Below are 25,101 nucleotides of genomic sequence, written 5' to 3' on the forward strand. Positions count from 1 at the left end.
GTCCGTGAAAGTTGGTTATTACAGGCTTTGATTGTTAATGATGTCAGAAAGCCTTAAAGGTGACACAAGAAGAAATACTATATGACATTTCGATTAATAGGATCTCAAATCACCACCACTTTTACATGACAATTGTTGAACCACGTAATCCTTGTTTTAAAACGGGTTTTAAATTTTTATATTGAATCGCCTTGTTTGTCTGTTTTATGTTCAAGCACTCAGTGTTTATAATGCCCTTTTGGTAAAGCCCTTTGTGCTGCATTTGTTGTATGAAAGCTGCTACAGTTTATTATTCTTATTGTTACTTTATTCTTGATTGTTGGTGATGGTGTTGTTGTGGAGCACTTTGTTGATAAATATCTGTCTTAAACTGTAATGTCTTTTGTTGTGGTTGCATTTGTCTGACAGTTGCCACAGACACAAAGAGAGACTCCAGACGGATATATAATAAAGAAACAAACAAGCAAGCAAACAAACAAACAAATGGACCTGGACCAACATGCTCAGGCCAATTACAAAACACAAAGAATAAAGACTTCCAGTCAACAATGAGGCATGAAAATAGATGGCAGCAACAAACACATATCAGTCAAACATTTGTATCATTTCTGATGTTTTGTGTGCTAAAGAGACCATCAGATTACAGAGGTTAGACGTTCACAGAGCTGTGGGCTGTGTAGCTCTTTTTGACAACAGATCTTTACTTTTTTACAAAACAGCAGTATGAAAGAACAAGAGGATCTGTTCTTTACACCAGGTTTAGCCACAGTCAAATAATTGCTTGGAGCCTCAAGTCAGCCCCTCAACTTACCTGGCAAATTTAATCAATTTGAGTTACACCCTGGAGATGGGCTCAATTCAGCGCTACGGCGAGACAGCGCCGTACACACACTGCGAATGCTGGTGCTGTGCACACACTGTCTCACACATGCAATCACATGCACACACATGGACGTGCGTGCACACAAAGAGAAGGATATTACTCCTGGTTCACATTACTCATATTTCAGGCATTTCATGCAACGCACAATAAGAGGCACACAAACATGTACACACTCAGACATACACACACACATATACACTAAGTCTAAAGTGAACCGCCCTATGCATCAATCAGGCAGGAGTGATTTCTTACAAGCAGTACAAATCAAGTGCTGTCTTACAGCATTCCAACAGAAAGTCAAATAAGCTTGAATAAATGTCACTGAAGTCACTCTCTCACAAGAGACAGAGAGGCTGCTTTGACATTCAGTAGTATAAGACGAGCCTCTCTAAGTCCACGATAGTCAGGTAGTCTGCCTTCACTGGCTCCAGTATAAAGTACATTAAAAGGATGTACTTAAAACTAGAAATAAAGGGTACCAATTACTAATTATTCAAAGAGAGGCCCATGGGCAAATACTCAGAGGATGACAGTACGAGTCTCGAGATAATTAGGAAATGTTACGCGCAATGTCAGGGAAAATCACACCAGTGAAAATAGGACAATGCTTAAATCAAAGAGGAAAGATTATTTTGACAGATCAACAGAAGATGTGTTATTTTGAAAGGTGGATGTTTCCTGTGGGTGCAAAAAATACCTCACATTAAAATCAAGACTCCGCAGCAAATACAAAGCTTCACTTTGAGAGTGGTTTGAGGTTAAATCAAATTACCAGCTTTACAGGCATGACAAAGAGCTTGAACTGTTTTGCCTGTTTCTTTTTCTATATGACATTAAAGAGGCATGTAATCACTTCTTATTTGTGCTAATCTACTGGGCAAATTTTTGAAAATGGTAACAATTTAAAATTACTGTTGTGGAAGAACAGTTAGCACCCTGACTGTTCTGTGTAATGACTCAGACGTTCTCCTTTGCTGTCAACGATTAATTGGGAAGGGAACGTCGCTGGGCCATTAACAAAACATCAGGGTTGGCCTTTATTGTTGCTATTCCACTATTCCTTTGAGTGTACTTTTACTTGTATAAAGGACTTGTAATTGGCCATTATGCAGACACGCTGCATATTCCAGATTCATTTAAGTGTACATAGACCAACAGAATGAAATGCCATGGCAAATCCAAAACAGCTATTAGCATGCTAACAGAGATGTTAGTGCTTATTTTGTATGGATGATACAATGTATTTGCTAATTTGCACTGACACAAGCATGCAATTCTACTCTGCAGTGTTACTTTATTCCCAGGGAATAGAGGCTTCTTATTAAAATCTAATTTTGTGCAGTTGTCTCCAAAGAAAAGGCATTTAATGAAACAGGAATGCGTGGTCTCTAATGAGCATGAGGCTGCGAGAAGTTACGCTCAAGATCTAATTCTCAAGGATTTTATGGAACAAACACATTGAGTGATTTTCAAAGCTGTCCCCGCCACCACCTACAACAGTTGTGCTACTTTTATTTACTTCTTTCATCGTATTGTAGAGTGACAGACAAGTGATTTATTTGTACATCACCGGGAAGAAAATGTACAGACAATCTTTTTGGAAAGAATCTGATCAGTTCTTTTCTCAATTATCTCTGCTTGACTACATATTGTATTCCCCAATACTTTATTTTGTCCATTAAGAATAAGTACTGCACTGCACCAACATATGTTTAAGAATCTACATATTTAATGGTCCAGTGTGTTTAGAGAGAATTAGAGGGATACAGTGGCAGAAATTGAATATAATAATGTTTACTTTGGTGTATAATCACCTGAAAATAAGACGCATGGTGCTTTCATTACCTTAGAATAAGGTAAACTCGTCCACCAAGTCTGCCATGTGGCACTGCCATGTTTCTACAGTAGCCCAGAACGGACAAACCAAACACTGGCGTTAGATGGGGATGATTGCGTTTTCACATTGGCCACTCTAGTTATTAGCCCCTCCACAAGGGGCTGAGCAGCTCTGGAGAAACACTATTTTATTCTGTGTTATTACCAGATAAAATCACTGGCTCCGTTTGGTTTGGAGAGAAAGAAACCTCTGTAAATATTTCAGCTCCCAGTAAAAACCTCCTGAACAATGAACACTGAAAGAATTCTAACTGGGAGTTCATGCTTGGCACATGGGAAAGGTTTCAGCTGGTTACAATCTGCAATCCTTAGCCCTAGATGCCACTACAACCCTCTAAATCTTACACACTGCTCCTTTGAATACGGATAATGTACATATTATGCTGTATACATCACAATATATTTATGTCTTTAAATGTTTGCTCCATTGAGGTTTCATTTTCATTGGACTGCTTCCAGTCAAGAAAGTAAGGCAGGTTTCAAGAGAACACATTCAAAGAATTCATTTCATTATATTTGCTGAAGTAGAGCAGACAACTTTACTTTGGGATTATTTATGCAGTTACAACAAACAGAAAAGCGTATCCCCATGTGGAAAAAAGTTACCATCCCTTTAATGACTAAAAATAGAATCAGGTGCACTTAAACAGGTGCAAATGATAAAAAGTCTTAGACGGTCCACAATACATCAAGATCAGATGCACAGTCAGGACTCGTTTTAAACTTTCAGGTGTGGAATAATCCCGAGGGCTCTTCAAGTCCCAGAGATAAAAATACAAAACAGATATTCTACAAATACAGAAAGATTCAGACTGCTGCCAATTTCAACCCGTTGAATAACTTCAAAAAGTCTTAACGAGTTGTAGAAAATCCAGAGTAACACCAATGATATACGGGCATCTCTGTGTACGGTTACAATCAAAGTACCAACTGTAACACAAATTTGATCCACATGGCAGCTCAGACAGGTTTGCCAGACAACACTTGGGCTAGGAACACCACTACTATGAAAATGCCTCCTGTACCAAATCAGATAATTGGTAAAATGAAGGAGGAATGTCTTACAGCCTCTGGCCCTGACCAGCAGGCCCCAGGACGCATTGTGTCACATGCATTGCTGACACACCTCACAGTGTGAAACAGCAGTGGGGAAGGACCGTCTCTAATTTTGATGGGAAACAGTGCCTAGGATGTACTGTACCTGGCTGTTACCATGAGTTAACACAACGAGCAACGTGGTGAACAAGTAACCTTTTTTCTGTTACAGAATTGACTCTCAAAAATAACAATCATACTTTATGCATGTACAGTACGCCTTATTATACTTTGATATGGAGTTCTTAACCACTTGACAAATTCACGCAGCAGAAAAACACTCTGAAGCAGTGTGTGCTGGGTTAGATCAAAGGCTGATTCATATCAGTACTCCATCTGCCATCCACAAATGCTTGTAGAATCTATCGTCCTTCTTTTATTAATTGAATCCTTGCAGCCACAAGAACGCTCATTCACTTACAACCATATTGCAGGTGGGTGGTGCGATCCAGAGTTTCAAAAGCAGGGTGAAAACACCACAGATTCTTCCAATGTGGCTACTTGATATACATCTTTCATAAGCAGCACCAGGGTGCTGCAACACACACCACTCTGGCTGGCTAAAGCTGTGGGGGATCCTCTGCACCCTGTTGCTCAAGAGTGTGGGAGACAATGACATCTTAGGGGTGCACTGGACCCAGCAAATTAGACAGCTCCAGGACATTACCGACATTACCAAACTCCATCAGGACTGCCCTTTACCCAAAATCCTTACAAACTGAGCCTGGTTCAACTAAATCAATACAGCACTGGGGAATTTGAGTACATGCTGACAATATGGATGCCATAGTTGTATTTCCTCGCTGAATACCAGTTTAGAACTCAAAAAAGTGTTTTAGTGACACCATCTGTCCTCTGTGGGAAGTTTGGGTTGCCATATGTTCTTATTTAGGATGTTATATATTTGCGCCTTGTGCCTGCACCATCCAGACAACAACATCAATTTCCACTAGGGATAAGTTGCTCCGGACTTTTCCTCTCCATTAAGAAAGCATCATTATGTCAGGGTGGGGAGTGACTGCACAGCTTTTAAATGGAATGAGGAGAGCTGATTTGATTGGCCACGATTGATGCCAGCCCCTGACACAGCTGCCGATAATGTATTCCTAATCCAACCCAGTTTTCAGCTCTGGCACAGGTGCCAACTGTGCCACAGGTGCCTGTTCCTGCCTGTGCACGAGTAGTCACATCCTGTGCATCCTGCACAGTTGAGTGTGCCGTGTACCATGCACTACCAATAATGAAAATAGGAGCCATTGGATTTTTTTCACCTGCATGCAGATTTTGAATACAGGGAATACTGGGGTTTGCATTGAGTTTGCATTGAGAACACATCTAACCCTAACAGATGCCTACGACACCTTGCTGGACTGATCATCCAGGGTTTGACATAACTCACAGTCCGATGGCCAGGGGCTAGTGAAAGTTATTCCCGACAAGTTGATCTGCCAATCATTAGTCCATCTGTGTGGCTCAGCTGCGGCTGATCTAGAGATTCAACCCCTCACCTATTTTTTCAGTGTGTTGTGCACAGTTTTCAGCAAAAACAGACGGTTAAACTGACCTATTGAAAGCCATACGGACATTACACAAGCAATTGTACACTTAGCACAGTGCATTTGACATATCCAAAGAGGACCTGTATGTGATCACCACAATGACCCAGCAGTGCTTCTACTCCATTGTCTTCACAGCAGCATTACACCTTTCACTACAGTTTTAACGTCTATGTCTGCAGGATATATCACAGACATGAATAAAATATAAACATTTATTTTTAACTTTACACTTTTCTATTTCAAATTAAAAGCCCTCTAGCTTTTCTGTGGACAGAATCCCTTCATTTGTAACAAAAAAGTATTATTATTATTATTATTATTTATTTACAACTGAACACACACTTCTTAACCTTTTTCTGTCTAAAATAAATATACATGACATTTATAATGAAATTAAATCACGAAAAACAGCAACTGTGGTTTGTTTTGAGCAGTTGTACATCAACATTACGTATCAATAACTAAATGACCAATCAAAGGTTAAAGGAACTTCACTGTTGCACATATTATGTGTAATAAAACACCAAATTGTATAAAAAAGTTATCTTCATTTTTGGCTGCCGGGCTGGTGAATATACAAGGGGCCAATAAAACTGCAGCTCCGGAGCAAGGCTGTCAAAACACCACAATTCTGACAAGACACTGTTTTTAAAGGAGAGAAAAACTTTAATTCGATTTAATTAGTCATGCCATCCTCTGCCACCTACGGATCGAGCATAATTCCCAGCCCTTCCCTTTTTTCCAAATGCAACACAGTTATGCTCTAAGCCTCTGGCTCAAAGTTACCAGAAATCTGCTGCCATGTTGTGAAACCCTGCATCACTGGTTTCTAAAAAAAAATGTCCATGACTACATACAGTGCTGTAAAGCTAAAATGTAGATAGATGATTAAGACAGGAGTACTTTGTGACATCTTTTCTTTACAAAGGAGATTCCTGCAGCACTTACCAGAACTGTTGCCCATAGACTCTGACTTCCTGTTCGCTCTCAGTCTATCTGAGTGTGAACTGGCGTTAGGTTCCTCTCCACACAGTAGCATATTGACACTGCCAAACATGTCCTTTCGGAAATCCAGTGAACTAGCAGCCTTAAAGTTTGTGGAGTTTCGCAACCTGGCCATCTGGAAACAAGAACGTCAAAGTCAGGTACTTTAAAAAAAAAACAAAACAGGAAAAAGCCATATGATAAGAGTATAAATATGTAATCCTGTCTCCTGTATATGACACAGTAGCCACACTAACCTCCTCAATCACTGGTAATGCATCTTGGGTGGTTTTCCTCAACAGTGTGGCTGTGTCCATCAAACCTGTAGGTACCTAAAGGAGGGTGGTTGTTGGTTTATTGAATAATGTAGCTATGACATGATGGCCAAAACTTTGCATTTTAAAAGTTTTCTCTCTTTTCAAACTATGCTGTGACAAATACAATATTGTACTGCATTGTATTGTTTTGAGGATCTCGACCTGTAAATTGTATCCTAACATCATCATCTTTGGCACTGGTTAATAAAAGTTGCATTAAAATGACAAGTGTTACTATGTGTTACGGTGACATTCTGAAGGTACACAGTATGGGTCCAATTACAAGAACTAAATGGCGTGCCCTTTTAACCATTGTCATTTTCATGCATCAAGTGTCAAGTAAAGCCTGGACCAGGAGCGCCTGTATTGTTTTTCAGCAAATAATATGACAAAGCTTAGAAACATATGCAGGACATACAGTAGGTCCAGAAGGACAAGGAGTGGGCAAACCAGGAGGCTGAGAGAGGTAAAAAAATAAAACTCTTTTCACAAATAGAAGGCCAATCAAGCATATTTTGGACAACAGCCTAGCTATTGATTGAGCTTTGAGTGCATTCATTTACAGATCACTTTTACTCCCCGAGTGTGTAGAGCAGACATTACGGAAAAGACTTGGTAAGAAAGCACAAAATTCTCAGACAATTCTGAGCAAAACAGCTGAAAATCACCAATCAATTGAAGCAGAGATTTCAGTAATGTCACATTAGGGGGTAGATAAAGTGAACCATAGCACAAAAACAGATTTCTCAAGCTCATTTGTTGAACTCAATTTTCACCGCACTTTGCCAGACTTGAGTCTTTGGTGGTCGTGTGTATTTCTTTTGCTAAGCAGGTAAGCTGATTAGAAAAATCATTCTACGAGAACGTCATAACCATGGATACTTTAAGTGGTACAAAAAGCTAATGAACTACACAGGAGATTATGCGAACAAAGAGACTAAAAATGATGCCACATAGGTTTAAATGCTTTTTGTTTCCCATATTCCCTGTGCATTATGTTCTGAAATGATTTCTAGAAACCCAAACCAAGTTGTGGAACCACTGTCTAAATCACCCTCTGCCACGCACTGCCTCAGCGATAAACCCTGACTTCTTCCCTTGTCCTTTTCTTTATGTTGTTGTTGCTATCACAATCATTCAGCCAACGTAAAGCTTTAAGTGTGAAGGCTTGATGTTCTTTTCCATCCATTTGCTTGCGGCGCTCAAGAGCCTTTGCACCATATCTTGTCTGGGCTTTCTTTTTCTTTTTTTTCTCCCTGTGTCTGAAAATGCCTGTGGGCTTAAATTGTTCAAATGCGCTCTCCTACGAACTTCCTGCCTTATCACTTATTTATTGGATTTGCTGTCCCATATATTTTCTCTCAAAGATAAACTCAAAGAAAAGTGCTGGCTTTCATCATCCCAAAGGGAACTCGGAGATTTAAAAGGAATTCAACAAAACATTGGTTCTAATAAATAATTCCCACCTGATTGGATGCATTCTAGTAAAATCACTGGAAGACACGGAGGTGCATATGACAATGACAGTTTTAAAAGCCTAGACGCTGAGGGACAGCAAATGATTTCTCACTCAAAATGGGAGAAATGAAAATACATCAAGATAATGGTGCAGTAATAACATGTTGCCTGTAGGTTTTGCCTTAAAGTGGATGCATTAGCAAGTTTTAACTTTAAAAGCCATTTTTTCATCTCTGTAAGTCAATTGTGTGGCACTGAAAATTACTGTCTTTGAATTCAATTTACTGCAAGTCATGTGATAATTACAGTTAGAATAGGCAATGTTCCCAAGATATGTTTAAATTGTATTAAGGTGTGGAATTTCATCTGACAGTATGTAATTGACAGAATACACATGCTGGAAATACCTTGTGCAGCCATGTTTACCTTGTCTTATATATCTCTCAATTTAGATAATCTATCATAACTCCTGTACAGGAAATGCCAGAAAAGGGCTTGACAGCAGAGTTTGGCAGAGTCTGCTACACTGCTTTGGCATTTCACTTTTGCTTAGGCGCAAGAGTAGCAATATCACAGCCAATAATTAAAGATCTCACCATTAATTTGAGCAACAACAGGCAGCCTATATAGCTGAATCTTGTGGCTTAAAATGGTTTGCTTACCAATTCAGAACCCTGTAAAAACCCTATAACATAAATAATAACATTTTAACAAAATCATGTCACAAAGCACAGTGTTCAGGACTACCTGTTACCGTGTATGCTAGCAAGACCAAATCTTTTGTATATTATTGGACGAACATAGCACTGAGCTGTTCAGGAGCTTCCACTGACTCTGCAGGTAATGACATAACGTGACCAAAAATTCAAATAAAATTAAAATCTGTACATAACCAAATCTTTGTCTTCTTCTTGAAACCAATGTCAATCAATGTTCGGAGGCTATACAGGGCTGTGACGTGTGCCAGTCAGTAGTGCACAATGAAAGTTGACAGTACATCTCCTAGCAACACCAGCTCACAAATGTAAGTCACAGGAAATGTCTTCCAAGAGGCCTGAATCTTAGATGCTTTTCACACAAACATGTCCGATAACAATTTTGTTCAACAAGTGACGCATCAAATGCATCCTTCCAAGTTGTGCCTGAGTTATACCCGTGGTGGCTGAGTTTCAAATTTACATTTTTAATGCCACCTTCATCAGCACAGACAGAGCACTTTGTAAGGATGCGAGATTTGGGTGACCTTGCCCAGCAGGAAAAAGGGCTCCTACTACAGTGTCTCCGTCTGGCCAATTAATGTAAACACACCTCCTGAATGCACTCACTCTCCAACTTCTGTCAAAATTAAGCTGACTGCGACCAAGTTACTCTACAAAACTCCTTCAAGTCTCATCAAAATCAAATCAGACTGGTTGTGAGATGTGTTAGTGGCCTGGGCGACAGCGAGAAAAGCTCACCCCAGAAAGCACTTTCCTCACGTCCAGGTTCTGCAGGAGCACTCGCCGGGCGTTAATCAGCTGCTGTGGATTGCGGGAGCAGCTGACATTTTGAAAAGCCTCCTTTTCAGCCTGGCTGCTAAATTGGACATACTCATCCAGATCTGTCCCCTCACACAGGATGCTCTTCAGGTTGCCTGGCCTCGGGATGCCCATCATCTGAAAAATATTACTAACTTTGGTGGAAGTTCACCAACAAGAGAACTTTGCATCTGACCATATTTTATGTATTCATGTGTTGTGCCCTTCGGGTTGTTGTGCAGGCAGATCATTTGCCAAATCCTATTTAAAAATCAGACATGCAATAGTGTTTTTATTTTAATTGAGCTTGTTTTTCTTACATTGCCCTCCAAAATATACTCTACATGTGCACAAACATCCACAAGGAAACTTAAAACAACAGTAAGAATATGACAGACACGAACATTAACACCCACACACAGAGAGCTTGTATCCCACCAGAGAGTATACAGTGACACCAAGCAAGACAGGATACATGGGTAGAAGATAGAGGATGGCTCATGAACTGTACTAGGAACTTTTCATTCTAGACACATACTACATTTTGCATCAGAGCACAGTGCAACCATCACAATGCCTCATACACAGTAGGGATCTTTTAATCAGTGCACATTGTATTTAAGCATCCTTGTCAATGTCAGGGAAACATAATTACCTTCTTGCAGCTCATCTGATATTACTCTGTACATACTCCGGTATCAATTGGGGAGCATTTAGAGACAAGACAGTCTTATTGCTGTTGTCAGTTCATTTCATTGCAAATTAGCTACTATAGGAAGCTTCAAATGACTTTTTTGTCAAGCAAATGCTTGAATTTGCTTTGATTATGACTGTCAAGACATGGAGTGCCAGAGGCAGTTCTTGGCCAGGACATTGTACATTTTAAATGCTCAAGCACAACAGTCTTGGCATATTGGGTCTTTTAAACATGTTGGTGACATTTATACTATTTTATTTACAGAGGGAGGTGGAATATCATGTTTCAAAGCAGCTGGGAGTCTTATTGGAGCCATGTAACCGGTTAGGCCTGGGCGATATGGGGAACCTCTAATACCACAATATTTTAGACTGATACCAATGTGATTTCTGATAATTATTAATCAGTAATGTAAATATAATTACTCAGTGGGTAAAGGCAAATAATAGAACAGCTAAGACAGTCTGGTAAGTTCAGGAAAATTATGTCCCTTTACTGTATTGCAGCCTGTAAAACCCAAAAAAGACAACACTTCCAATATTAGGATATCCTAAATGTCTGTCGCCCCTTGTTTTTGTGGTGTGTCTTGAAACATTGGCACTAGTCGATCTTTGTTGGCCTGTTTTTTGGCCAATTCAGCATGTTGAATTGGTGTCAGAGACAGCAGAGCCCCTCAGTGAATGAAATCAATCTGGCTCAGTGGACAAGAAGAGAAACAGAAGTCGACTAAAGTCAAGAGGGCATTAGATCAAATTTGTTGTAGGTAAGATATTTTTTTTAAGCCACTGAACTCTGTAGCAGAAATGTCTCATAACTGTTTGTGTTACTGTTTGCTAGCACATGATAAATATGCATTGTTCTTTCAACATCGGGTTGCGCTGTTTATGTGCCAACTGTCTAACTAGCGTCTTGAATCCATCCAGTCTTCCAGTTTCCCTTTTTCAATGATGAATACAGACTACTGCTGCCTGCTGGTGTGGAGAGTCATCTCCTTTTACCCAGGTGCAGAAGGTACATGCTAGTTAGTTGCTGGTTGCAGTCTTTGCAGTGTGGTCAAGTGCAAATTTCTTTCCGAGACACAGGCAACATGAGCCTTCATGCCACTAGTTCTTTGATGCCGGTTTGGTGTGTCCTGGCCTTAAGGCAGTATCTCCAGTCTCATATAAGTAAATCTCAATATATTGCCCAGCCCAACAAGCAGGATAGCAAATGATACTCACTGGATTGAGTTTAATCTCAGCATTCATGAGGCTTTGGACCACTTCTGGTGGCACCGACAAATTTGCTCTCAGATACGTGGAGAAAGTCTCATTGTCTCTTAGAATATTCCTCAGGATCACTGGTTGAGCTGAAACATAAAGATGGAGAATCATTATTTTTGCAGGACAAAAATTGATACACAGCAAAATCAAGGACACAATAAATATAGTGCACAGTTGTGTACTTAATGTTCACATATGTGATGCTGACAACAGGTCAGAGATGGGAAACGTAAAGGGGAATATATGTGCTTGTTTTTAACCTGAGTCTTATTTTCATAGTTTTATCTTTGTTTCAGCCATAAATCCTCCTCGCTCGCCATCTGCACTGCAGATATTTTGCAGCCAACCCTGCAGCCTTTCTGTCTCTGCCTCCCTTCTTTGTCTATCCTCCTGCATTTGATTCCCACACTGCTGTTCACAAATATGGTGTGCACAGGTGATACCTGTGTCATCTGCCCTAATGAACACCTATGCCAACCATGTAGGAGAACCTGTTGTGCAACTAATAGGACAGCAGCTCTTCTACTGCACTGGAAGATCAGCCTAATCAAAGCACTAGATGATTTATTCCATTGTTGAAAGGAAAAGGTTAAAGCTAAAGCCCACATCTTCATAATTACTGCAGTGCAGCTGCTGGGAAATATGATATTATCCTAACTGATAGAAACAATGGTCAAATCAATGAAAATAAAACCAAAACTAAAAAGACGCCCTTCCCTTCCCTCCTCATGTGTGCATGTTACTGAAAAAAAGGAAAAGAAGAATGTTGAATTCTTGATAGCATTCTGATTTGGTTTTGTTTAAAAGTTACTTCAAGTGGCATGATGAATTAGAGTTTAAATTATGCTATCTAGACGACTGTTGCAATTAAATCCTTCATTGGTGCAAGTAGGGGTTCAACACTTGAGTTGAACGAGCATGTGAGAGGAGACACGTTGTTGCTAAACATGTACCAGACTGTTAACCAGCCATTTTCTCCTGATTAGCTGCCCACAGATAGTCGGGATTTAAAGGAGTTGGCTTTAGAACCAATCGACTGTTCATTGTTACTCCCTCACAACGCCTTAGCATAGCAGGGATCCTGCTAAAGTATATTCACACATATGCACATACTGTATCTATTCAACATGTGTTTTCTTCTCTATGGGTCTCCAGCACGTGCTGTTGAGATGATGAAGGGGTTACGTAATTTAATTAGATTAGCCCTTTTGTGTAATACATGCAAGTCAGTCAATTATCAAGATGAGGCGAGTAAGTGACTTATACTGGGTTATTCAAGGTTCAATTAAGATAAATGGGTAAAAACAACAATCATTCAGCATTGTCTGAAATTAATTATGCTGTTTGACGCACTGCTTACGCTCTGTACAACACCTCCTGATTCCTACTAAACACATATCATTATGCCCCTCGTGACTGCAGGAGCATCCGGGAGGGTGAAAAGGGTTAGATCGTGGGGAAGTAGAACAGGATCTGGACTATTCCTGAACACCGTTGCCTTTCTGATTGAAGTGACCACCTGAGTCTTTTAATCAACCCTTGGTGATAACGAAAAAAAAGAGGACAACACAATCACCTTTGCCATCCTGGTCTTTTGATAGTACTCCATTCCCCATTCTTGTTAATGACCTTTTGTGCTCTCGCCTCCGACAGCGAATCCCATTAATTATGCCCAGGCTTAGATCTTTGATGGATTTAATCTTGTATATTACAAGCCAGCGACCCCAAAATGCAAATGGCCCACGAGCCGTTTGTTGAACAGCGGTACCCCCCCCCCCCCTTTGTCTCTTTGCAAATTAGGTGCCGTATGAAAATCTGAATATCATCAGGCTAAATGAGCCTAATGCAAAGCAGCAACTTATCAAGACAAACGATCTGTCAGTCTGCACGGCAAATTGCATCATAAATAATCACGCGCCATTGTTTTTGAGGGATAAAGGGGAATAACAAATCCTCCAACTTGTCATCCATATGAGAGGGATACTTTCTTTGATGGAGAGTACTTAACAAAGACGTCGCAGAGTGATTGTTGCTGAGGCTGAGTATTTTCTATACCTATTACTTTATGAACTATTACTCAGTAGAAATAAAACTTATGTATCAAGAGAGACCAATCCACACTTTGACCCTGTTGCTTTTCACTAAATTTAATAATCGTGTTTTACAACAACTTTGAAATGAGGTCCTTTCACAAATAGTGCTACTGTCTTAAGGTCAGTGCATCAAGTACTTGGTATTGAAATTCTCTTACCATTATCAAGGTTAGACTGTGACAGGGCTGAGTCCCACTGTTCGAGGTCATCTGCCAGCAACTGTGCCTTGCTGAGAATAGATCTGTTCACCAGGAGGGTTTGCAGCTCTATCAACATCCCAGCAATTCTGGTTTAACAGAAAGATAACAAAGATCATGTTACATTTTTGATAAAATCTTAAATCATAGCCAAAATATTCTGCTTCATCCTAATGTGTAATGTTTTAGAAGACAGGTTTAGTGTTCCGTATTATACATCCCAGTACTTACACAGAGTTGTTGAAGTTGTTGACTTGGCCTGGTGTCTCCCCCGGCGTTGGATAGTTCAAACAGGGATTGTTGATGTTACACATCATACCTTGCAGCCAGGGCAGCATGCCAGCCGATGGCATGGCTTTATTTGGGTAGTGGCCTAAAGGAATAGAGATGCATTCTCACAGTATGCATTTACCCAGCTCCATGTCTTACACACCGTTGTTTGGATATATAGCTGTAGTGATGTCAAAACAGAGGTCAGGATTTTTACATTCTTGCTACATCATTATATTTTCCTCTACATTTTGATATGTACATTAGCTTCGAGTTCTGAGTTGTTATGAAGGCACACTGAGGAGTTGTTCTATAGCTTCAAATCCAATCCAAGTTTATTTATATAGCACATTTCCGACACAAAAGCAATCCAAAGTGTTTTACATAAGCATAAACATGCAAAACAAACAAAACGGAAAATGATACAATTCATAAAAAACAAGACAAAACAAACACAAACAAACAAAAACAGTAGATTTAAAGGATTTAAGAGGCAGCATCTTTAAGTGACCTCAGGGAAAAGCAGTGGCAAACAGAAAAGTTTTAAGCCTCAATTTTAAAAGAACAAAGGGTTAGGGCAAGCGCTCAGGAAGTGTAATCCAGATCTGTGGCGCATAATAACTGAAAGCTGCTTCTACATGTTTGGTTCTGACCCTGGGGACGGTGAGCAAGCCTGCCCCAGATGATCTAAGAGCTCTGGATGGCTCGTAACAATCATGACATGATGTGAAATAGAGTATAACACTGGGCTTGTACTTACATTGGCCTTTATAAACTGGCTTATTGGTGGACCGCACCCACACCAGTATGAAGAAGAGAAACAGAGGCCATACCAACTCGACGACCAGCTGCACCTGCACAAAAGATAGTCTTATTTTCATATGGTGATTTGTTTATGAAATACATCTTTTGAACATGTAATGGCATACATCATTTGCATTGTTTTCTCATAAGTTAAAAATGTGACATCACCCATAAAGTCTGAGCAAATCTTAAAGGCAAATTTTTTTAAAAAAAAAGGTTTTGCAGCTGAGATACTGTTTGTTTGACTGAAATTACGTCATGAGGCTGCGTGTATCCATGTGAGTGTTTACAACATAACTGCACATGCCACTGCCCATATGTTTTGCTGTTAGTCCTGCTTTTACTCTAAGCCCTCACTGGATTGAGAGCGAAACCTCTGCCTGTGACTCCCCAAGCCGAAGCTATCACACACTCCCTATCATCTCCTCGACACATTTAATCCTCTTCTGGATGATGAGTACCAACCACTACAACCACTTCAATACCTACCAGCAGGTAGCGCCCCATTTGACATGCCAGGCTTTTATTTCAACCTCGGGGAATGGGTGAAGAGAGAAACCAACAAAGCACAAATTGATGACCTCAAGGTTTTACTCCTTCACTGGGTTGTTTCTCATATTTTTCTCCCCTCAGTTGGCCTTGAGGGATATTCTAGAGACAAAGTACCAAGACCTTAGAGTTTCTGAATCACCTTGGGTTATTGCAGGTTTAAGATTCCACATTTACCAAACACACCCACATGCTTGTTTTTACCATTTCTGTCACTGTGGAAACAGCTGAGTAATGTAGTTTCTTTATACATAAGTCAAGGTAGCGTGCACTTCCGAAAGCTGGGGTGTAGAGTTTGTACAACGCTAGATTTCACTTCATAATTCAGCAGGAAGTAATATCTCGCAGCAGATGACTTCCAATGAGATTTCACGATACTGCAGATCATCCTCCCTTGACTCTTCAACCCCACACCCTCTGCCATCTAGGCTTTTACGCGTCCCTAGACACACCATCGCTCAACAACCACACACCCCCCGCCCAGCCCTGCACTCACCCACCGAGCCCTCTCCGCTAACCTCAGCTGACCTGGTCTGCCTGCACGCTCATCCCTCTCAGCATCTCTGTTGGAGTGACCTGCTGAGGGTATATCAACTGGAAAGCTCCAGTCAGCCGATCCCCTGCTCCGGCTATGGTAACATGTTCAGACGTTGTATGTGGTGACGCACATTAGCACAAATAATAAGAGAAGACATCTATACTGAGGTTGCTGTCTTTATAATTAAACTAGAGGGCAGGCAGAGGTGAGAAAAATACAATAATATATACTGCTTGTAATGCCACAGCACCATGGCAACCTTATAAATTAAAGTAAGGTTTCTCCAGCAGAATAGCGATAAGGGGTGGGGGGTTGTACACATTTTTATTTAGTTCAGTTTGGTATATAGGCATATAGTGAATCAGTTTTATAATGTTGTCAATGAATTACAGATGAGAAAACTGCAGAAAATCACATTGCATATATTTCAAAGAAACTAGATAGAATTTCAAATTTGGTCCTTTAATTCCCTGCAGTCTGTGTGTCAGAGAGGATGTAGTTCTGCTGAGAGGGTGAATTATCATAATGTATTCCAAAGAAAAGGCATGGAGAGGGAACACAGAGATCATGGGGACTTTCTCAATGTCTGGCTCCCCAGGCATTTGCCATCGGACACCAGCGTCTTTGTGAATAGATAATCTCCTCCTATGAAATTATGTGAAATACTGGACCATAAAATCAGTTTCATGCCTGTTATAAAATCTTAAAATGCTTGGTGAGGCATTCATATAATTGGTCATTAACCTCCACAAGCCCTCCAGAAGCACCATTGTCCTTGCTAACTCCCACTGGTTTTGTCTAATACCAATATTTCATGTTGACATTGGCCAAATATCCTACATTCAGCGCACAAAACCACCACTGTCCCCTCACATATTCTAGGAAAAAGTAGGTGCGTATTTCTCCCTAACACAAAAGAATACCACCCTGTTCTTTCTGCAGGTTGATAAAATTAACAAGGGGAATGTCTCCCAGATATAAAGTTGTAAAATTGCAAATGACTTTGCCTTGAGTTATTCCAAGAAAGTGTGAAGTTTGATGAAAGCAGATTTTTTTTTTTTTTTTGTGAAGATGTCTTTTGTTCTACTCTGGCAACAGGCACACTGCTGTGCTCGAACCCCTAACAAAACAAGTGGGTGGATGCGACTCCTATCATCACCACAAGGGTATAAATCAAAGAACACACTGCAGCTCTTTGTAACAGCTATATCTGTCCCAAAATAACTCATAAGGCTAACTAGATTCCATGACAACTGGCTCTGACCCTTGAAATGCTGCGACACATGGTGTAACTGTTATCTTCCCGCAGCATGTGACCTCTTGGCCAGTGTGGGGGACATCAGAGGCAATAAATTCCACCATGTATCACTGGGTGATCATGTGTAGGCTACTGTCTGTTACAAGAATGGGGAAGTAATGACTTGGGTTAAGGGAACTGGCCGGGGCAAAGGAACAATGCCTAGGAGACTTAAGCCTCAACGGCAGGGTTACATTTTATTTGAAAAGCTTTCTAAATCAGTCAGGTTTGCACAGACTTGCATTCGTATAAAGGCAATGCCAATATTATTTACATAGTGCAAGTATTAGTATTTAGACTAAACAATTTTGTCTATTTTCTTGTCTGGTGTACACAAATCAAAAGAGACACTATCATAAACTAGAAAAGGCTATCTGAAGGAAATTCACAGGTCAAACACCACAAATCGGTTAAAATGTATTGAAATTGTTTAACAAATGTTGCATTGGGGGTTGCCTTTTTAATTGAAGCACTTAAGCGGAAGCAGATGAAGCGTCATTAGAATATAAAGCACTAATGGGGTTTGAAATGTGTTTTCAAGTGTATTTTAATTGAATTTAATTAGCATTTTAATTTTTCATCTCAAATTTAATCCCTGTAGACAGCTGAATTGACAGTTTGAAGCAACACTTGAAGCACAAGCACTAAAAGTAGTTGAATTGTTCGTGTCAGTGTGATAGATGAAAGCAGTTGAACTGCCAGTTCAACTGTTAACAAGTTGAGTGGCAGAGATTCTTCAAAGAAGTATGTTACTACTGGAAAGATTGTCCTTTTATAAAGCTGGGCTCTCTAGGCAGTAGAGAGGCAATAGTTTTGATATTGGAGAACAGGGAACAGGAACAGAGGTTGAAAATCCACAACTACCAGAATGCATTGTGCCACCAATAAACGCTCCTGCTGGCAGGTGACATGTGGGCTTGGCCATTTTGACATAGGAAATAATACAGTAAATGGTAACAAACGATCTCTGGTAACTTTTAAACAGTAAGCTAAAATATGTTTCTGTGGACATTTTATGTAGTAACATAATCTTGGTTCATATTTTAACAGAACTGATTAATGTTATTGTTCAATCTCAGTTTTTTAACCTCTGTTTTAACGATACAGGAGACATCTAGCGCAGACATCCTGTTCACAAATTCTCATATTACAGCCAAACAGTGCACTAAAATATGTTTCTGAAGATATTTTGGGCAAGAAATAGGGCTGGGCAATATAGCTTACAAATAACATTCCTATAATTTTAGGCTATATCGCGATAAACAATATATATCTCAATATTTTGAAATGTCCTCTAAACTAGTGTAGACCACTAAAATACAAAATTATTTAATGCACTACAGTTACAAGAAAGTTAAATGAGGGAACAACTGTCATAATAAAGTTTAATAAAGTACAGTTGTAATAAAGTTTGATAAAATACTTTTATAAAATGTTAAATAAAGTACTATTATAATAAAGTTAAATAAAGTATTGTCATAATTATATATCAAAGTGGAACCACAGGTGCTTTTCTTTTGAAGGACCTAGCTTGTCTTGGGCCAGAAGTGCTGATGTTTTTGCTGTGACCTTGAAGCTTCCAGTCAACAGTTAGATGTTAGAAGTTAGCACAAAGTTTTAACTGTTGCCGCTACGCCTTTAAACATGAGGATCTATTCACTATGAGCTGGAAACACACTAACTAGCTCTCCATATATTCATTGTATCTGCAGGTCGCACTGGTGCTCCATGGTCGCAAAATGCTACAAAACAGTCGTGGTCTGAAGCTCTGCAGACACACGGTTTGTCTGCTCACACCATCTTGAAACTCATTACGTTAAACTGTTACTGCAGCACCGTTAAACATGAGGATTTATTCACCGTAAGCTGGAAACAAACTAACAGTTATCCGATCCATATATTAACAATATTTGCAACTTGTAGTGGTGCTTCATGGTCACAAAATGTGGCTAAATAGTTGTAGTCTGGAGCCCTGCAGAAACAAAGGCACATTTTGCCTGCTCACACACTATCGCTCAAGAGAGTCAAGGAGAGAGCAAGAGAATCGAAACGCTGAAACAAGTTTCAGTCCGGTAGCTTAAATGACATGACAATTTTTACATGATATTTGCAATTTTGTCATTTTATAGATCCCACATGGAACAAACTGCGATGCATTGAGTATATTCCATATAACTAGGTACTGAACACTGATTACACAGATAATAAACAAATATCCCAATCCAGGCAATCCAGTAACTGAATCTTGGATTACATTTGAGCAGCACTGCCTCATTTGACAGTTCAATCTAACGCCAGGGCCACACCGGACGCGTTAGTGCCGCAGAAGTCCTGCGACTGTACTCACAGGCGCTTGACTGTCCACACAGGCAGCACATTTCTCCTGCGCTCTCCACACCGGTTAAACATCGACTCCACTCGTCTGTTCCCGTCAGTACTCGTTTTTTCACTTCAACAGGTCATTTTAAACATGGGTAATTCCATATTTTCATCGTTTTTTATAACATAATTAGTTAATGACAATTTGTCATTGCATATCCATGTATTGAGCGTGTTGGATAAACACCGAATGAATAGAGCATATTGTTCTGACCATTTTATTTATGTAGTTATGTCTGTAGGCTCGGTGACACAAAATCAAAACTGTAATGAAGTGATTAGGGTATTGAAAAATGTGTTCGGTTATGCACTGTTGTGTTATTTTAAATTATAAATGCGGTATTTTCTCCTCACGTTCCTCAGTGCATGCTTATGTAGAGAGAAGGAGTCCTTGCTTTCTACTTGTTGCAGCGGCGGCTCCGACGACGGAGAAGGCGAATATGAGTCCACCCACCCAATCAATCAAAAAAGCAAGGATCATGGTGTTTTTCATCACCTTGTGTCCGAACTACGCCTGGACAGTGGTCGCCATGTCGAGTATTTCAGGATGGAGGTTGAAAAAACTGAACAAATATTTATAGACGGACAAGCAACATCATAATTAAACAGGCTTTTATTTTTTTAATTTATTTTATTTTGAAAATTGGCCGGATTCTCTCATCTTTTCTGTGTCGGACTTCCTGTTTGGTACGATCCGCTCTATCCAGCTTGACAAAAGCGCTTGCGGCTCGCGTGAAAAATAGACCAGACACCAAACTTAAGTGCTGCAGTGTGCGAGCCTCTGCGGGCACTCCGCTCTGCTCAGCGGCCTGTGTGGACAGTCAGACAGGTTAACATGGGCACCGACTGAAAACTGCCTCCGCTGCTGGGCGCTGTGCTTCAGTTCCGCGTCCGGTGTGTCCGTGGTGTAAGCCTGGTCTGAGTTTGTGAGAGTGGGGTGCCTCTCTTTCTTAATCTGCCTCTGTACTCTTTGTGTCCATGGTGGCGGACATATGAAAATGTGGATGTACAATCTGTAGTTCCAGCAACAGCCCAGGAACCAGCAAATTAGCTAGGAGATTAGCAGGGAGATATGGGCACTGGCAAGATGGAGGAAAGTTACCCAAGTTAATTTACGCATACTGCCCACATTGTTATGACACAAACTGGTTGAAAATAGGCAAAGTATCACTTTTGTGCAAAAGCTGAAGTGTCAATTGGTATATTAAGGAGTGAGGGCAGCTGAAACATCAGTTATGGTATTTGAGTTTTCAGTTGATAGGTTAATATCAATAACCTTTAAAAGGTGCAGGAGAAAGGAGAAAGATACGTGATTGTAGGGTCTCATTCCCAGGTTGTCAGATACTGATGCTTTGGATTGGTGGTTCCGTCCAACTACCAACAAAAGGTCACCGGTATTTGACCAGGAAATTAGACTCAACACTCAACTATCTTTCTCCAGGATCGCATAGTCAAACTTCAGGTCTGGTAACATTTTTTTCTGTAAACTGCAATGACACTTTGCAGAGGACAGGCTGTGTCAGTGAGTTTGTAAGAAGAGTCAGAAAGAGTGTTTGCCCTTCAAACAAAGCATTTAACATTCGTCACTCCCCATCCCGTTCTATTAGGCCAAAGACTGGCTTTGTTAGAAGTAAAACACAGGCAATGTGACATAACGTGCAGAGATAGATCTCCAAATATTGAAGGTGACACTTCGAATTGGTCGGCATTAAGGTAAGATTGTTCTTGTTCTCTAGTGGGAGAGTTAAAGGCGACTTACTTCTATAGGAGACAATTTTCGTAGCAATTCCCTCCTATTACCTTTCCCTCTCATGAATAACTTAGCTGCCCTTGATAACACAACCCTGGGACCATATCCTCGCTTTCCCTTTGTTGCTGACAAATTTTAGCAGATATACGTTGATTTGAAAAGGAGGCTGGTGAGCAGAAGTGTACCTTTTGTCTCTTCCGTAGAGTGAAGTTCTTCCACAGGAGCAGAGTGAACTGCGTCAGGAGACCCATTACGGCTTATCCTGGCAATATCCTGCCAAAGCGTCGCTATGGCAACTGGCCCACTTAATAAACCCTGGAGGGAATAAAAGGCAGAGTTTGGTTTTAATACAGAGGAGCAATGCATCTTGGGGGAGTGCCACTAATCATTCACTTCCCCAGGCCTCGGGGCTTATGGTGCAGCACCTGTTCTAAGAATTATTATCACCTACACTCAGCAAATCTCAGGACGGGGCAATGTCTCACGTGGAGGTTGCGTAAATTGGATCTACAGTATAAAGACTCTTTATTAAAGACCATGTGGTTGTTTTACTTAATGTACTGCATATAAAACTATTAGGTCAAAACCAAAATCTCTTTTCTTTTCCTCTTTAAGGGGGGATGAGGCAAAGTAAACTGTGCGCTTTGTCTCATTAACCACCACTGTGCTACAAGTTCTCTGCCAATTAATCAGTCTTTTTTTGGTGACCAGAGGAAAATAAAAGAGAGAAACTTCACGGGCAACTGCCTCACTTTTCATGTGGACCAGTGATTGCTGTAAAATATTTATTGCAGGTTTTACTGGCTACTGAACATTGATTACACAGATAATAAACAAATAGATCTGCCGTGGCATTTTTACACTGCTACATCAAGTATGACCTTTATTAAAAACTCCACAGCTGACAGTCCCTCCTTTGACTACCATTCATTCACTGGCTCGTCATGAGGTCCCATTCACTACCTAGTATTGTTAGTTGGTTTTAAGTCCAACTATACAATTGAGTTCACCACTTTAAAGCTACCATTCCAAATTTGTTCTAGTAGTGTCTTTTCTGTCAATGAAAAATGCACCCATGGTTTTGATCATTGATATTCATGTGATGTGTTTGTGCTAAGTCCATGTATGTAACCAGAAGCCAATAATCTGCTGTATGTAACATGTAAGTATTTTCCTTAAAATTGGTTTGAGAACAGCTGTTATTGATAGTGGTTTAAATTTTATTTAAATAATACAGATAGTTGGGGTTAGCTAGGTCTAATCCATTGCAACACAAACTCTTTGACATACACTGGAAAGAATATGTACAATTGTAGATATTACAAATGTATGGTATAATATATGCCATACATTTGAATATAAGTCAAGTCATTTTTTTAATAGAACACATTTCAAACAACAGGTGAAACTCAATATGTTACAAATAAAAAGCAAAAACAGCAGACAGTATCATAGATTACAATAACATAAAAGATGAGCACATGTAAGATAAGAAGGAATTACATATGAACAGTATAGTGCAAGAAAGTATTACAATGAAACATGAATGAAAAAGGAAGGTATTATTAAAATGGGAATAATAACACTGATTAAAAGAAAAGTTCCACAAATTAACCACACAATTTAAACTGAACTAAGAGCTTGAGGAAAAAAAGACTTTTTAAAGTCTGCTTTTCAAAGAAGACACTGTCATTGCAGACCTCAGTTCTTGTGGAAGAGAATTCCAGAGAGGAAGACTATGATGACTGAAAGCACCATAAGCTGATTTAGAATTTATACTTGGTATCCTGAGGAGACCTTTATTTGATGATCTGTTCCATGTGTAATAGGGTTGACTCAACAGATATTTTTCTCTGCAATATAAACATAATATATGGTATGGTAGAACCCAATCCCAGAACTCACTGGCCATGGTTTGATGATGATAAAGCCTCTTGGGGCTATGGCCAATATTTTGGGACATCTGGTCTAGCCAGCAGATATCTGGGCCAAGGCTTCCTTCCACACCCCACTCATTGTATACAGTTTGATTAAAACTTGAGACAGGTCCAGACAGCTCATCTCTATAAACAGATATCCGCATAGAATGTTGATAAATTCGGAAAAAAGCAAATGAAACCCTGAATCATCATCAAATGATAGCCGATGGGTTCTAAGTTTGCAATGTGGCCCATGCGTTCTGCCTGTTTTGCACTCCACAGGACTGTTTACCTGCAGGCAACCAAAGCCAAACACAAATCTTAGCGCGTCTGACACCAACAATTTATACTGTAACACCTCACACTATAAAAATTAACCATTGATATATCCTAAACTAACTTGTATACAAATGTGTCATTTTTCAATTTAACATAAGTAACTAAAAATATGATATTGAATGGATGCTGATAATTTATTTCAGATTTCCATACAGAAAATACACTCTCCTTGTTTGCTGTGGAGTGAAAGCTAGATTTGAGAGCATGTGTTTGAGTACAATTCCACATGCAAGGATGGCTTTTAAATGCTCAAAAACATTCAAAGAACAAAGTTATTAATTGTTAATATTCAGCAGCCAAGGTGTGTTATCTAGCTGTGTGTTGCAGAGCATGTCAACTGATGCTCTGTGGAGCCCTTTAAGATTAGAGTAGGTGTACAAGGCTGGTCAGGTGGGGATGGGCTTTTTAGCCCAAGGGTAGTCCTGACAAATGTGCCACCTTTTAACGCTCCATTTCCTCTTTCTGTACAGGTTCCATCTTCCCTCTGTGTGTTTACATTATTTACTGCTACTTCATGGATGTTTTATTTACTGTCATGGGAAAGGTGAGCCTCCCTCACTTCTAAATGGCCAAAAAAGTGCTCTAATGGGTACTCTAGGCAGTTCAATAATCTATTACAGAATATTGGTGAGATGTTATTGGCTGAGCATAGACTTCTCTAACATTTTTTTTTCTGGCAATGCCAGTTTGTACTGTTGTATAGGCCAACTGTGTCGAATCCCGCTATTGGATCTGTTGTTACACTATCACATTCCACATTTTTGACATTTACCAGAGATTGCTGTAGGTTGAATGTACTATAATTGCACCGCCTCCTACACAGTAGTTTTTCTGGTAGCGACCTAATCACTGTTTGCTTTTGCCTTCACTTCATGGCTTACTTTGAACATCTTTGGAAGGAGATGGTGGTTGCAGCATTGTACAAGGGTAAAATGGCCTGTGTCTTTACAAAGAGGCTTATACGCATGAACACTCGACTCCATCAAATGCTTGTATAATTGAGTATGTGCTGCATTGGCTTGCACTGCTTTCAAGCCTTGTCTTTTGAAACATGTAATGCGCAAGAGAAGGACAGCTTGGTACCACCTCCACTCTGAAATCACGTCAAGCATGAAGGGTAAACAACATCTCTAAGAATATACTCAAACCCATACGTCAAAAATGTGTGTGCGGTATCTGAGAAAAGAGATGTGTCTGTAAAAGATGGCGCGCGTGTGTGTGTGTGTGTGAGTGTGTGTGTGTGTGTGGGTGAGCGTTGTGGAAAAGCCCAGCTCAAGAACTCTTTTTCAATTCCACAT

The 25,101-nt window shown here is 40.0% G+C and overlaps 1 protein-coding gene across 3 annotated transcripts in view; it reads right to left on the reverse strand.

The window, feature by feature from the left end:
• LOC117246311 (phospholipid-transporting ATPase ABCA1) overlaps positions 1-25,101 on the reverse strand; it is a 215,661-nt gene that overhangs the window by 185,819 nt on the left and 4,741 nt on the right. For all 3 annotated transcript variants that reach the window (XM_078164219.1, XM_033610171.2, XM_078164218.1), the window contains exons 2-9: positions 21,731-21,860; positions 14,989-15,082; positions 14,190-14,331; positions 13,920-14,047; positions 11,627-11,754; positions 9,650-9,847; positions 6,675-6,749; positions 6,382-6,553 (exon numbers count right to left, since the gene is read on the reverse strand). In XM_078164219.1, the coding sequence (XP_078020345.1) occupies positions 6,382-6,553; positions 6,675-6,749; positions 9,650-9,847; positions 11,627-11,754; positions 13,920-14,047; positions 14,190-14,331; positions 14,989-15,082; positions 21,731-21,796 (1,003 nt within the window). In that variant the 5' untranslated portion in view covers positions 21,797-21,860. The remainder of the gene's footprint in view (positions 1-6,381; positions 6,554-6,674; positions 6,750-9,649; positions 9,848-11,626; positions 11,755-13,919; positions 14,048-14,189; positions 14,332-14,988; positions 15,083-21,730; positions 21,861-25,101) is intronic.

The sequence above is a fragment of the Epinephelus lanceolatus genome, chromosome 22 (genome assembly GCF_041903045.1).
Source record: "Epinephelus lanceolatus isolate andai-2023 chromosome 22, ASM4190304v1, whole genome shotgun sequence".
NCBI lineage: Eukaryota > Metazoa > Chordata > Actinopteri > Perciformes > Serranidae > Epinephelus > Epinephelus lanceolatus.